Source organism: Hipposideros armiger, unplaced genomic scaffold, assembly GCF_001890085.2.
Source record: "Hipposideros armiger isolate ML-2016 unplaced genomic scaffold, ASM189008v1 scaffold_125, whole genome shotgun sequence".
Classification (NCBI taxonomy): Eukaryota; Metazoa; Chordata; class Mammalia; order Chiroptera; family Hipposideridae; genus Hipposideros; species Hipposideros armiger.
The window spans coordinates 1,745,010-1,760,942 of record NW_017731475.1 but is presented as its reverse complement, the minus strand read 5'-3'; the positions used below and the strand labels follow the sequence as shown (position 1 = coordinate 1,760,942).

Below are 15,933 nucleotides of genomic sequence, written 5' to 3'. Positions count from 1 at the left end.
AGTCTTTTATAGCAGTGGGATTCCCTCTGTGGTCTGGAGAATTTTGGGGGGTGAGCAGTGAGTCACAAGCTATGCCGCAGCCACTCTTGGGCAGCTCTTGGGGACCTATGGTCCTAAGGTTGGCAGTGGCTAGCCACAGTGTTATCACAGCGTTTTTGCAAAGTGGTCACAGGCCCAGCACTAGTGCAAGTCCCAAACCAGTATTAACTTTATAAAAAACACCACCCACACCCTGTAACACCCTGGAACCCCACCCTGCCCACATAATGCAGCATTGCTGATGACAATCTCAGCTCCTGAGTAGCCAGGCTCTTCCCACAAGCTGTGGAAGCCTTCTACAGCAATGGATGGCCCACAGCTGCCCAGAGACTTTTGGTGGTGGGCAGTGAGACACAACTTGAGCCACAGCCTTTCTTGGGTGCAAGGCAATCAGTGGCTGGCTGCAGTGTTCTCAGGGTGTATTGCAAAGTGGTTACAGGCCAGGCACTGGAGCAAGAACTGAATCATTAAACTTGTAAAAACCATCAGCCATGGCTCATGACTCCCTTGGACCCTGCCCCATTCAGCTAGTGCTGCATCACCAAGGGCACTCTCAACACTGGCTCAACCAAACTGGCCCATGTATCTAAGGAGGCTCTTTCAACAGCTGAGCCTTACAGGCTTCCAACAAGTGGCAACAGGCCTAAGGGCTGTGGGACTCTTGCTAATCTGTCACAGGTCCAATACTGGTGGCTGCTGGCCTCTGTTCACAACAAGACAACCCCCACATGCCTCCAGGTCCAACACAGGCAGCAATTAAACACATATAGCTTTGTAGCTCCTACCAGGTAACCCCAGGCCAGTCACAGGCAAGGCTGAAATTGTCCTGCATGGGAGCCCCTCCCAAGAGACACCAAAAACAACACACTCAGAAGCCAGCCTCAGACCACACCAGAGCACTACATGGCTATCCCCACAAGTGGCACACCCCAAGGGTGGTCTAACAGCAACAAGAGTCTATTGGGGTCAATCCCCCTCTGACAGATCACCCCACACATAGCAGCTCATACATTGTGGGTATAGCCAACTCTTAGTCAGTAAGCCTGTCACACCTGATGTGCCAGAAGCAATCAAAGCTCAACTACAACAGGAGAATAAACACAACACAGACAAGGGACACTCCTGGAACACACACACCAGGTAATCAGGAAGACTGCATCACTGGACAACACAGGACACCTACTACATAAGGCCACCCAGCAAAGATTAAGAGACACAGGAAATCTACCTAATATATAGAAGTAAACACAGAGAGGCAGCCAGAATAAGGAAACAAAGAAACATGTCTCACAAGAACAGGAGAAACCTTCAGAAATAAAAATAAATGATAGAGGAATCAACCTACCAAAGACAGAATTTAAAACACTGATTACAAGAATGCTTGGGCCGGCCAAGTGGTGCATTGGTTAAGAGCTGGCTTGGGACGCCAGAGGACCCAGGTTCGGATCCCACATATGAGGGCCAGTGACACTGCCCTCTGCAGCTAAGATGCTGAACAACAGCTCTACCTGGAGCTGGGCTGCCATGAGTCGCTGGCGACAGCGTAGGCTGCAGCCCCTGCTGCAGTGGGTTGCCATGGGCTACCGTGTGTAGCCAGCAGCCAGGGTGAGCGGCCAGCAGCCGCAGTGAGCGGCTGTCCAGAAGACGGCGACTGATCTGCCTTGCCCGGGAAGAGCGCAATGATGGTGCCAACTTGGGCCAGTGAAGCAACGTCCTCCACAACTAGACTGAAGAACCAAAGGACAGCAACTTATCTGTTCCCCTTCCCCCAATTCCCCAGCGCTATTCCCATCCCCCAATTCCCCAATTTAAAAAAAAAAAATCTTAAAAAAAAAAAAAAAGAATGCTTAAGGCACTTAGTGAGAATTTCAACAAAGAGATAGCAAGCATAAAGAAGGACAAAGAAACCATAAAACAGAACCAGTTAGAAATAAAGAATACAACAAAGGAAATGAAGAATATACTAGAAGGAACCAACAGCAGATTATATAAAGCAGAGGGTTGAGTCAGTGATTTGGAAGACAAGATAGCAGAAAATGGCAACAATAAAAAGAAAAATAAATAATAGTAATAAAACAAAGATAGTTTAAGGGACCTTTGGGACAACATCTAGTGTAACAACAATCACATCATCAAAGTGTCAGAATATGAGGGAGCAAGAGATTGAGAACCTGTTTGAAGAAAGATGACTGAAAACTTTCCTTACCTGGTGAAGGAAACAGACATACAAGCCCAGGAAGTACAGAGAGTCCCAAATAAGATGAACCAAAATAAGCCCACACCAAGACACATTATAATTAGAATGGCAAAGGTTAAAGACAAAGAGAATCCTAAAAGCAGCAAGAGAAAGACAACTAGTTACTTACAAGGGAGTTCCCATAGACTATCAGCTGATTTCTCAACAGAAACTTTGCAGGCTAGAAGGGAGTGGCAGGAAATATTCAAAGTGATGAAAAAGAAAAGGGGACTACAACCAAGACTACCTAGTGAGGCTTTCATTTAAAATTGAAGGAGAGATAAAGACCTTCCCAGAAAAACAAGAAGCTAAAGGAATTCATTATCAGCAAGCCAGCATTACAAGAAATGTTAAAAGGACTTCTTTAAACAGAAGAAAGAAGAACACAAACAAAAGAAAATAAAAAATATGAATAAAATGGCAATAACTATGTACCTATCAATAATAGTTTTAACTGTAAATGGATTAAAAGCTCCAATCAAAAGACATAGGGTAGCTGAATGGATAAGAAAATGAGACCCATGCATATGCTGTCTACAAGAGACCCACCTCCAATCAAAACACATACACATAGACTGAAAGTAAAGGAATGGGAAAGGATATTTCACACAAACGGAAACAAGAAAAAAGCTAGAGTAGCAATACTTATATCGGACAAATAGACTTTAAAACAAAGACTATAATAAGAGACAAAGAAGAATGTTACATAATAATAAAGGGATCAATCCAATTAGAGTACATAATCCTAGTAAACATTTATGCACCCAACATAGGAGCACCTAAATATATAAAACAAATATTGGTTGACATAAAGGCAAAGATCAACAGTAATACAAACATAGTAGGGGACTTCAATACCCTACTGACACCAATGAAGAGATCTTCCAGACAGAAAATCAACACAGAAATAGCAGTCTTAAATGACAAACTAGATTAGGGGGATTTAATTAATATTTTTAGAGCATTTCACTTCAAAGCAGCAAAATATACATTCTTTTCAAGTACACATGGAACATTTTCCAATATAGACCACATGTCAGGCCACAAAGCAGAATTCAATAAATTTAAGAAGATAAAGTCATATCAAGTATCTTCTCTGACTACAATGGTATGAAACTAGAAATCCACTGCAAGAACAAAACTGAAAAACACACAAACACATAGGGGCTAAATAACATGCTACTAAATAATGGATGCATCAATAATGAGATCTAGGAAGAAATCAAGATACCCTGAGAGAAACAAAAATGAAAACACAATGACCCAAAGTCTATGGAACACAGGGAACAAAGTCCTAAGAGGGAAATTTATAGCAATGCAGGCCTACCTAAAGAAACAAGAAAAATCTCAAATAAATAGTCTAACTTTACACCTAAGGGGACTGGAAAAAGAACAGCAAACAATGCCCAAAGTGAATACAAGGAAGGAAGTAATAAAGATGAGAGAAAAAAAAATACAAAAGATCAATGAAACCAAGACCTGGTTTTTTGAAAAGATACACAAAATTGACAAACCTTTAACCAGGCTTGTTAAGAAAAGAGAGAGAGAGGACCCAAATAAATAAAATCATAAAAAGGAGAAGTGACAATAGACACCACAGTAATACAAAAATAAATAAATAAGAAAATACAAGCAACTATATGCTAATAAATTGGACTATGGAAGAACTGGATAAATTCCTAGAAGCATACAATTTACCAAGGTTAAAGCAAGAAGAAACAGAAAATCTGAACAGACTGATTGCTACTAGTGAAATCCAATGAATAATAAACAAACTCAACAAACAAAAGTCCTGGGCCAGATGACTTCACAGGTGAATTTTACCATATACTAAAAAAAAAAAAAAAATAACAGCTATTCTGCTCAAACTACCCCAAAATTTCAACAGGTATGCAAGGTTGGTTCATCACATCAACCTATATATTACATAAACACAATGAAAAATAAAAAATTATATGGTTATATCAATAGATGCAGAAAAAGCATTTGACAAAATCCACCATCTATTTATGATAAAAATTCAGCAAAGTAGAAATATAGGGAAATGTCTCAACATAATAAAGGCCACATATGACAAACCATAGCTAATATACTCAATGGGGAAAAGCTAAAAGCATTCTCCTTAAGATCAGGAAAAGGCAAGGATGCTCACTTTCACCACTTTTATTCAATATAGTACTGGAAGTCCTAGCCATAGCAATCAGACAAGAAAAAAATAAAGTTCATCCAAGTGGGAAAAGAAGACGTAAAAGTGTCATTATTTGCAGATGACATGATACTATAATATAGAGAACCTCAAAGATTCCACCAAAAAACTATTAGAGCTGATAAATGAATTTAGTAAAGTAGCAGGATACAAAATTAATATTTAGCAATTGGTTGCATTTTGATACACCTATAACAAACTATCAGAAAGAGAAATTTAAAAAATGATCCCATTTACAATTGCATCAAAAATATCTTAAAATAAATTTTATCAAGGAAATATTAAAGACCTGTACTTAGAAAATTATGTCACTGAAGAGAGAAATGAAAGCAGATACAAATAAATGCAAACATATATCATGCTCATGGATAGAAAAAATTAATATAGTTAAAATGTCCATACTACCCAAAGCAATCTATAGATTCAATGCAATCCCTACCAAAATACCAGTAGCATTTTTTTTACAGAACTAGAATAATCCTAAAATTTATATGGAACCATAAAAGATCCCAAATAGACATGGCAATCCTGAGAAATAAGAATAAAGCTGGAGGTATCATGCTACCTGATAGCAATTTATACTATAGGGCCATAGTAATTAAAACAGCATAGTATTGGCATAAAAACAGACACATAGATCAATGGAACAGAATAGAGAGACCAGAAATAAATCTATGCCTATATGGTCAATTAATGTTTGACAAAGAAAGCAAGAATTTGCATTGGGGTAATAAAGACAGTCCATTTAATAAATGGTGCTGAGAAAATTGGACAGATGCATGCATGCAAAAAAAATGAAACTGGACCACTTCTTACACCATATACTAGAATAAACTCACAATGAATTAAAGACTTAAATGTAACACCCGAAACCATAAAACTCCTAGAAGAAAATAGAGGAAGTAAACTCTCAAACATTACCCTTAGTAATATTTTTACTGATATATCTCCTTGGGCAAGGGAAACAGAAGATAAACAAACGAGACTACATCAAACTAAAAAGGTTTCAGACAGCAAAGGAAACCATCAAAAAGCCAAAAAGATATCCTACTGAATGGGAGAAGATATTTGCCAATAATACATCTGATAAGGAGTTAATATCCAAAATTTATTTTAAAAACCTCATAGAACTCAACATTAAAAGAACAAACAACCCAATTAGAAAATGGGCAGAGGACCTGAATAGACATTTCTCCAAAGAGGACTTACAGATGGCCAATAGACATATGAAAAATGCTCAACATCACTAATCATCAGAGAAATGCAAATAAAAACCACAATGAGATACCACCTCACAACTGTCAGAATAGCCATAATCAATAAATCAACAAACACATGTTGGAGAGGATGTGAAAAAAAGGGAACCCTTGTGCACTGTTGGTGGGATTGCATATTGGTGCAGCCACTATTGAAAACAGTATGGAGGTTCCTCAAGAAATTAAAAATAGAACTACCTTATGACCCAGCAATTCCACTCCTAGTTATTCACCCCAAGAAATCTAAAACACTAATTTGAAAAACTACAGAATGTGCCAAAATAATGTATACACATTTTACAAAAGGAAAAAACTGTATTAAAATTGTCATACTCAATATAAACCAATAACAAAAGATGAATACAAGTCATGTGTATACATTTTTTGGCACCCCCCAGTATATGCAGCCCTATGTTTACTGCAGTGCTATTCACAACAGTCAAGCTATGCAAACAACTGAAATGCCCGTCAATTGATGATTGGATAACACAATTTTGGTACATTTATACAATGGAGTATTACTCTGCCATAAAAAATTAAATCTTACTATTTGCAGCAACATGGATGGACCTAGAGGATATTATGCTAAGTGAAATAAGTCAGACTGAGAAAGACAAATACCATATGATCTCATTTGTATATGGAATCTAAAGAACAGAATAAATGAACAAACAAAACAAACAGACTCAGATACAGAGGACAAAGTGATGGGTGGTAGATGGGAGGGAGGTTGGGGGATGAGTGAGAAAGGTGAAGGGATTACAAATCAGTAGTCACAAAATAGTCACGGGGATGTGAAATACAGAATTGGGAATATAGTCAATGTTGAAAAAACAATGTATGGTGTCAGATAGGTACTTGACTTATCAGGGGGGTCACTTCTTAATTATATAAATGCCTAACCACTGCGCTGTACACCCAGAACTATTATAAAATAATATTGAATTTATATATATATTATTCACAAAATTTTTTCTGAACTTCAAGTTGCCCACATCCTCCAATTACATTTCAATGTGATTAAAACATTTTCAATGAAATGTAAAACTTTATAATACATATAAAAACTTTAATCTTTTTGTCTAAAATACTCTCTCTACATTTTAAAAACTGTAATACATTCTCTTTTAAAAGGCAGCTTCTCATGAAGAGACACCCAGAAAACCATAGTTGTTATTTTTCACCGAAAGACATAAAGACATCAGAAAAAAAAATCCATATAAACAAGCTATTATATGTTACAGAGATTTAAACCAGACATTTTAGGTTTTTTTCCTATGCAACTTAAGTTATGAGGCCAGGGATTATAGGTATAATGGCAATTAATTTATTATTTCTGTAGTACATGCAGAATATGCATTATATATTTTTTGATGTGAGGAATTGTGCTATGCATTATGACTATTATGAAGATGATTTGTAATTCTGGCATTCGATTTGGCTGAGGATGTAGAAGAAATGGTGCTTGCCATCAACATTTACATATCATTCAATACCCATTACTTTTTCTCTCTCTTCTGCCTATGCCTGAAAGCCAAACGTCTTACCTACTACAGCCTCGGTATATTTCCCTTCTGCTGGAAGAGGGAAGTACTGGTTTGGTGATAAGTTGCTGCCATATCCCAGGAGAAAACCTTCCAGTTTTACATTCGGATTTGGACGCAGGAACTTCAAGAGAATGGAATCACTTGTGGTATTGATGTGGACTTTCAGGCTTGGCTTCTTACCTAAATATGGGAAAGAAAAAAATAAGTGGTGTTACTCTATTTCATTAGTATCCCAGGATGATTGAGGGATGAAACTTAGTTGTATTGGAAAGCAAGTTATCTACTTAGTAACTCAATATCACAACACACCCACCCAAATCGCTAAAGTACTGCTAATTTTGAGGTCACAGAAAACAGACTTAATAACACATAAAGCAGTCTAGAATGCAACATAAAATTGTATGATTTAATATTTGATAATTTGTCATTGAGTAGTAGATGAGATTTAAGGCTATTTGGCTATCCACAATTGGTCAGGGCCTTCATTTTATACATACTGTCTGGGAATGGTGAAAACATCTGTGATCGGTAAATTGAATTAATGCTCTTTGAAAACCCTCAGCCTCCTCTGTGATGTTCTTTGGTTGCACAGGACTTAGTGATTAATAGAGTTTGAAAGGGGTAGCAGTGGGAGGGTTTCAGCTTATAAATAACTGAGATGGTAGAATAGGGAATTTTGATAAAGGAGAAGGACTGAGAAGAAACATGATTAGTTGTATTAGGAGCTCACAGGGTCAGTGAAACAATGACCTGGAGATACTCAGCAGTAAATCGAATATCTAAGTGTGAAGCTCAGGAATGGGGTACAGAGTCATCTGGATGTGTTTAGTTTCTAAATGATAATTGGATGAATTTTCTCAGAGGGACTGTAAAGGATGAGAAGATAAACAATTAAAATTTTAAGCCTTTTATAAAAAAAATTTAAGGGCCGGCCGAGTGGCGCGATGGTTAAGAACTCGCTTGGGATGCCAGAGGGCCCCGGTTCGGATCCCACATATGAGGGCCAGTGACACTGCCCTCCACAGCTAAGATGCTGAACAACAGCTCAACCTGGAGCTGGGCTGCCGTGAGTCGCCGGCGACGGCGTGGGCTGCAGTCCCTGTGGCAGCAGGTTGCCATGGGCTACCGTATGTAGCCAGCAACTTGTCTGTTCCCCTTCCCCCCAATTCCCCAGCACTGTTCCCATCCCCCCAATTCCCCAATAAAAATCTTTAAAAAAAAAATTTTAAAAAACTATGCAGGCAACAGGGGCAGATATTCACAATAACCAGAGGTCTTGATTAAGCAGTGAGGCACTAACATTGACCTTTGTCTTTGGTACCAGAAGGAGCGGAGTTCAAATTCCAGCTCTACTACATGCTTAGGAGTGTAGCCTCTGGCTACTCACTGAACAGGCTTGAGATTTCTTTTCCTGATTTGTAAATTAGGGATAATGGAAAACAATTATCTGTGTTTACTGTGACAGGATGTTTATAAAGATTAGTGAAAATAGCACTATCTCAAAGCTGGCACATAGTAATTACTCAGTTGGTTACTTAATCAGGTCCATTCATAACCCTTAAGCCCTAATTCAGAAATCCAGAACGATTTGTAAGGTTTTTGTAAGTTGACATCCAACTAATTTGGTAACAAAACCTGATCTGGACCATCATGAGGCCACTTCGTCTTTCATAACCTTACTGAATAGTCAGTGTGACTATTCACACGTTTTATTGTAGAAGTACTAATATATTCAATTAAGGGGTCCTGGTCAAGACCTCACTGAAGAAGTTACTTAATATATGATTTAGGCATACTAGTACATTTCTAAAACCCAAAGATTTTCTGAATTCTGAAACATATCTGACTAACAGTTTTAGATAAGAGATTGTGAAGTTTAATTATTTTTCTTTATTCCACAGGGATTTCACATTTTTAAAACATTTTATCTATTGGAAAGATTGTATTTACTAACTTAATAACTCACATTCTATTTCTCATTAATCAAAGACTTATATTGTACATGTATATATACCAGTCAGTACCTCTGAACAGCATGGTCTTTGCAAAGTTATCATATTAAATTAATACTTTTCCAGCCAAAATCAGACTGATCCACCTCAGTAACTACATAAAAGGATTCTATTAGGCCTTTGAAAAAAGAAAAACAGTCCATTCTTGGATACCAGGTTGTTGGAACCTCTCTTACCTCAGCAGCCAGTACTACTATTTCTACAATATATATGTGCATAATATTGTGTATTTCCCAAGAATTTCATGTAATTTTTCTGAACTTCTTGATTCTTGGCTTGCTATGCCTATTGTGGCAAAACTGAAACCCAGGTATATTGGGTGGCTTATCCAAAGACTGAGGGAGACTTATGTAGTCCAACTCATCTAGTCCAATTCTCTCGTACCACAAAGAGCTAGTGAGGGCAGCCACACCTCTGTCACTCTGCAAGTTAAGTGCAGGGTCAAAACTGGATCTCAGGTTCTCACTAGGCTGGACTTGTATCGTTTTTACTGAGAACGTTTTCATTATCCAATAGAGTAAGAAGTGCCCAACCCCAGACCATAACATTCAAATTGATGCTAAATGCTGATGTTTTGTCCTAATTTTGTTAGATTTTGATGAGGTGATTTATACTTCAGATAAAACAGACTTTTTCCAAGCCAGTTATTCCCTTCTAAGTTATATTAACCCTAGAGTTACTCCATCCTGCTCAATAGAACGGAACTAATACAAGTCAAGCACATATTCTGCTGCCTTAGAATGTTATCAGATCTCACAATAAATCAAAATACAGCTGGCCTGTTTTCAACACCTGTTGGGAAGAAGAAATTAGGAAATCTTAATGTACTTAGGCTGCATGCATGTTTGACTAAGAGCCAAGAGTCACAGCATCATCACATAGGCCTTTGCTCACAGCTTTTGGCCTGATGTACCACATTATTCCTCCCCTTGGAAAGTGGAAAGGACTGCTACACCAAGTGAGAAAAAGGCAGGCTGTAAACAGAATCACTGACCAACAGAAGAGGAAGTGTTCTCACTTCCTCTGCAACAGAAGAGGAAGTGTTCTCACTTCCTCTGCAGAGGAATTTTCAGGACTCCAATCTTTCTCCCTTTTGCTAAATCAACATCACGTGACTTTTAAAATGAATTGGTAGTTAGCTTCCCTATTTACTCCAAAATTCCAATTCATACTACTTTCTAGAGCAAAACTTTTAAAAAGTCCTGAAAAAGAGAAACACACACAGATAAATCATACCTCAAAATAGCACCATAAACTTAATATTTTGAGATTATCATACCAGTCCTTATTTGAAACTAGGCACTCAAATTCCTTCATTATCTTGCCACACATTACTTCTTCTCTTATTACTTCTCAACATACCTTATTTGTTTTTGATCAGCATAATCTTCTCACATTCTGCAGTGCATACTAGGCCTTACACCTATGCCCACATTGTCATCCAGTATGGTTCTCTCTCTCTTTTGGTTTGCTTCTGTCTACAGCTTTGCTCACCCAGTTATTACCCCATTAATCCTTTCAGTGCTCAGAAAAAAGTTGAAGCAATTTTTGCCCTTTCAGTCTGAATAAGCTTGTAAAGTGTTCTTTCAAATGAGTATTTAGAGTAGCATTAAACTTTATACTCTTGGACAATTTCCCCAATATTTTAGGGTATATCTGTGCATCTTATAAAAAGTTTTAATGTTTGATAAATTTATCTTCACTCTGAGTAATTCTGGTTTGGACCACTAGTCATGTAATGACAGTTATCTTTCAACAGTTAGTATGAAGGCCTCTGGTGAATAACTTAGAGATTATAGGAAAATAATACAACAAGATACAAGCTTAAGTAGAAAAACATTTGTAAGTAAAATGGCATATATATCACCCAGAAAACCCCAGGAGTACAGAAAAACAAGAGTACTGGAAGAACATTTGTTGTACCTTATATGAGAAACAAAGAATATGCCAGTCAAGAGAGAGAATAAAGAATGTTAACATTTCAGGAAAGCAACAGTAGTATGGCTGAGAAAAAAGGTGGCATATTGGCAAAGTAAAATCTTGGATTTATGATAATTGCTTCTAATCCTCTGTTTGCAACACCCTCTGGTATCCTAAATATTTCAAAGGGTGTTGTGAAATTCTATAAGGAAAAAAAAAGTCTTTCAAAACAAATTTAGAATTAATCCCTTTAATTTTCAAATGTAAGTATATGCCCTGTGGTGTTAAAAACAGTGAGGAATGTAGTGAAGTTTGCAAACCAGATAAAAGGCAGATGCCTAAGTTCATAGAATTCTCTGGATCAGCCTAAGGAGGCAGGTTGTTGTTGCTATAGGCATAGGTGCTGAGCAGACACTTAATGTTGACCCCAGAATTCTGAGTTGCTGTGGTCAGTTTCAATAAAGCTCTGCAGACACACAGCACAAACACATGACAGTTAGACCCGCTAAACTACCACAAACATTTAGTCACAGATCTGTGAGATAGGAGTTACCATTATAACCCCCATCAGTATGAGGAATTCTTTCTCATGTCTAATCTCTCTGACAGTTATCTTATACTTTCCAAAATATTACAGAATGTGGTCTATATTGTTGATATGAAGCTGTCAAATTGATAAAATCACTTCAAGAGAAAAACTACAAAATACTAAAGCTCTCTCCTAAAAGTAAAAAATATCAATAATTAGCTTATATGTTCTCAATTTTGTGAACCATTAGTGAAGAAATTAAAACTATTCTAAATGGCAATTTTGAGAATAAACCAGATCAGCATTAATTTCCATAGATATTAAGTAAAAGAATTTCTATTAATACTAATGTCAATAAAAAATAGTACTCAATCGTTTCAGGATTAAAAGAATAAACCTGATTCTTACCCATAGTATGTTTCTCTTTTTTTGCACACATTTCATTTATACAGACAACTTCTATACTTGTTCAGTCACTGATAAGGTTGCACAAAATCACATTTTCAAAGATATCAAAATAATTTAATCAATTCCCATCAGCTCAGATATAACATATGAAGCACAGATTTTTAAAATTGATCATTGAATTGATCAAATTAAAAAGTTTTGAACTTTAGGGCTGGCCAAGTGGCACGTTGGTTAAGAGTTGGCTTGGGATGCCGGCTCTGAGCAGCAGGGCCCCGGTTTGAATCCCACATTAGGGCCAGTGATGCTGCACCCTCTACAGCTAACATGGTGAACAACAGCTCGACCTGGAGCTGAGCTGCCGTGAGTTGCTGGCGATGGCATAGACTGCAGTAAAGCTGCAGTAGGCTGCCATAAGCTACCATGAGTGGCTGGCAGCCAGCATGAGTTGCCAAGAGCTGCTGTGAGCTGCCATCAAGTGACCTGCGACCAATCTGCCTCACCCGGGAAAAGCGCAATGATATTACCAACATGGGCCAGTGAAGTGACGTCCTTCACAACTAGATTGAAGAACAAAAGGACAGCAACTTGTCTGTTCCCCTTCCCCGATTCCCCAGCACTGTTCCCCTCCCCTTGTTCCCCAATAAAATCTTTAAAAAAAAGTTTTGAACTTTAAAAAAACTAAGAGACTTAAAAGCCAATCTACAGGTTGGGAGAAAATATTTATAATACATATATCAATTAAAGAACTTGTATCCACAATTTTTAAAAGAATTCTTTCTACTCAATAAGAAGACAAAACATTTAAGAAAAAAGGGCAAAGGATTCAAATAGATTTCACTAATGGAGATATATAATAGCCAACAAGCACATGAAGAGATGCTCAAACATCAGGGTCATCAGATGTCAAATAGTAATTATTTTAGGCTTTGTAGGCCAGATATTCTCTACCATAACTTCTCAGCTCTGCCATTATAACACAAAAGCAGCTACAGACATTATATAAACAAATGAATGTTTGTTTTACAATAAAACTATACTTATAAAAATAGGCACCTGATTTGGCCACCAGGTCAAAGTATACAAACTCCTGGTCAACATCATTAGTCTTCAGGGAAATGTAAGTTAAAACCATAATGAGGTACCACACACATAAGAACGACTAAAATTAAAAAGACTGTTAAGTGGTAGGCAAGATTTGGAACAACTGGAGTTCTCATACATGTTGAATGTGAATGTTAAATGATGTAACCACTTAACATTATCAATTTCATGCCTAGGTATTTACCTGGGAGAAATGAAAGCATGTCTATGCAAAGGCTTGTATTCAGATATTCAAAGCAGCACCAAACTTGGAACAACCCAAATATTCATCAACAGTTGAGTGAATAAACAAAGTATGGTTTATCCATACAATGGGATATGACTCAGCAATAAAACAGAACAAATTACTTGTGTAATTCAGTGTTGTTCAATCTCTTGTCTGGTATGCCGTCATGGGCAATGACCTTCCTCATCTCTGTAACCACCTTATACACTCTCCTGCTGATGGAAGTTCATTCAAGTATCTTGCCATTACAGCACTGGTAAAAGTAGTTTTAATAGTGCCTAACATTATTATTCACTGTTCAACAAATGGTACATATATAAAATGATTAATTCCTTTTAGGCATTAGTATGCTCCAAGAACCGACAATTATAAGTTTCAAATAGATTCTATGTTTCTAGACAGTGGGTTTTGGGAGCAGAAAACATTCCAATGCATTTATGGTCACAGCAGCTTATTAAGGAGCTATCAAAATGTCACATCTCAAGTTTAAGTATCAAGTAGGGCAGTTACTGTCAAACAATATATTTAAAGATTTCCAAAAAATTATAGTTGATAATAGATTGTATTTAATTAAACTGTAATGCTAAGTTATACAAGCTATAATTTAAAGATAGGATTTGACAAATAATTTAACATTAGCTTTAATTCTTGGAACATCAAAAAGGGATCAAGCAACATAGGCTTGGTCCTCAAATGACCCTCCCTGTCTTGGGGCCAATATCCAAGGAAAGGTGTTAGAAAGAAAAGAAAACCATATGGAGTTTCAGTAATTTTTCTGTGACAGCCACAGGGTTAAGGAAGTTGCCAAAGGCAATTAGACAAGTTTCTTCATTTGTTCCTAATCCTTAAATAGAAATGCTTAGTCTGTAATCTGTAGCATGGCTTTTTCACACCAATAACAACAACTTGAAAGTCAGTGATGCAAGTGGAAATTTTCCCTTGCAGAAAAAACATGGCAGGTTCAGTTAAATATTTTAAAGAGAATGGAGGGCCAGCTGAGTGGTTAAAAGCTCACTCAAGAGTTTGAGCTATGAGCAACAGCGGTTCGAGTCCAGCCCGAGCTGAGCAGCCGCTGAGCTGCCAAAAGGTGGCAGGATGGCTCAGCTAAAAAAAATAAATAAATAAATAAAGAGAATGGAAATTAAATGTTGCTATTAATTAAATAGTATTAGGCATTATAAAAACTACTTCCACCAATGCTGTAATAAGATGTTTGAATAAACCTTCGATTGGAAAGAGTCTGTGCAAGGTGGTTATGGAGATGAGGACAGTGAAGACCCATTATGCACTGATATGATGGCATGCCAGAAATGGCAAGTAGGAGGAATTAAATGCTTTGGTGGTAGCAGTGGTAATGGTGTGTATGCAGAACTGTATGTAATTAAAAGCACTCACAGGGCAATTATTAGACAGATCCTTTTTAAATTTCAGGTTCTTATATTCCAACCACTAATCCAATATATCTGTTAGCATCCTGGCTCTCTGGATCGCCAGGCTGAAATTCTTCCTCAAAATTCCATAGATTCTCTATCACTCTCTTCTCAACTCTTTGGAAATGGAGTTTTACCAAGGCAGGATAGAGAATTACTGAGAGCTTGCAAAGAACTAGTGTGCAGTAAACATAGAGCAGCTTCACATGTCTTCCAGAAACAGGGATACCACTAACAGTTGTTTAATTTGCATAGTGCAAAACTCTAAATGGCACCATTCAAACCATCTTCTGTTCATGTCTCTGTACAGCAGCCATGTTCACAAAGTCCATGCAAAAATAATTGGTACTTACAAAAATGGGTGATTTGAATATTTTTCGCTTAAGAATTCACAAAAGATGTTTTTAACAAGCCACTTGCAAGATGTGTTCAGAACATAGTTTGTTCTTTCATTGAATAAAAGTCATACCCATTCTGTAATGTAAAAAAAAAAAAAAGAATGGAAATATTTGTCACCATAGGCTGATAATGAAGAATTATTGGCTCAGCCTAGACAGCAGACTGTTTTTAGCTAAGAAAGAAAATGTGTCTATAGTGTGATATTGTGAAGAGTATGTATTTTGCATTTATGCAGACCTAGTATGAGTCCTGGCTTCACTATTTACTGGCTCCATGACTACTGGTAATTTACTCAACTCCTTTGTGCTTCAGTTCATTCATCTATAAAAATGAGGATAATAGTATGCCCCTTATAATGTTTTTTAAAAGATTAAATAATACGATCTGATCTGAAAAAAAATGGGTGATTTGATAAGAGTACCCAATCTGAAATTCTCTAACCTTTTCCCGCAGCCCTCAAGATGTTCCCACCCACTCTGCCTTGCTTACTCCATGATCTTGCTTTCTATCTTCTCAGCCTTCTCCTTCTGCTGTCACTGGTAATAAGGAATATGGGTGATGGGAGGCCTAGTATAAGGAGGATAGGCTTTTGCTACAAAACTTGGACAGTGTGGTCCCTAATTT

The 15,933-nt window shown here is 37.3% G+C and overlaps 1 protein-coding gene across 1 annotated transcript in view; it reads right to left on the bottom strand.

Annotated features, from left to right (window-relative positions):
• ABI3BP (ABI family member 3 binding protein) overlaps nt 1-15,933 on the bottom strand; it is a 256,944-nt gene that overhangs the window by 184,319 nt on the left and 56,692 nt on the right. Inside the window, exon 2 of the mRNA XM_019648327.1 lies at nt 7,285-7,464. Coding sequence (XP_019503872.1) covers nt 7,285-7,464 — 180 coding nt within the window. The remainder of the gene's footprint in view (nt 1-7,284; nt 7,465-15,933) is intronic.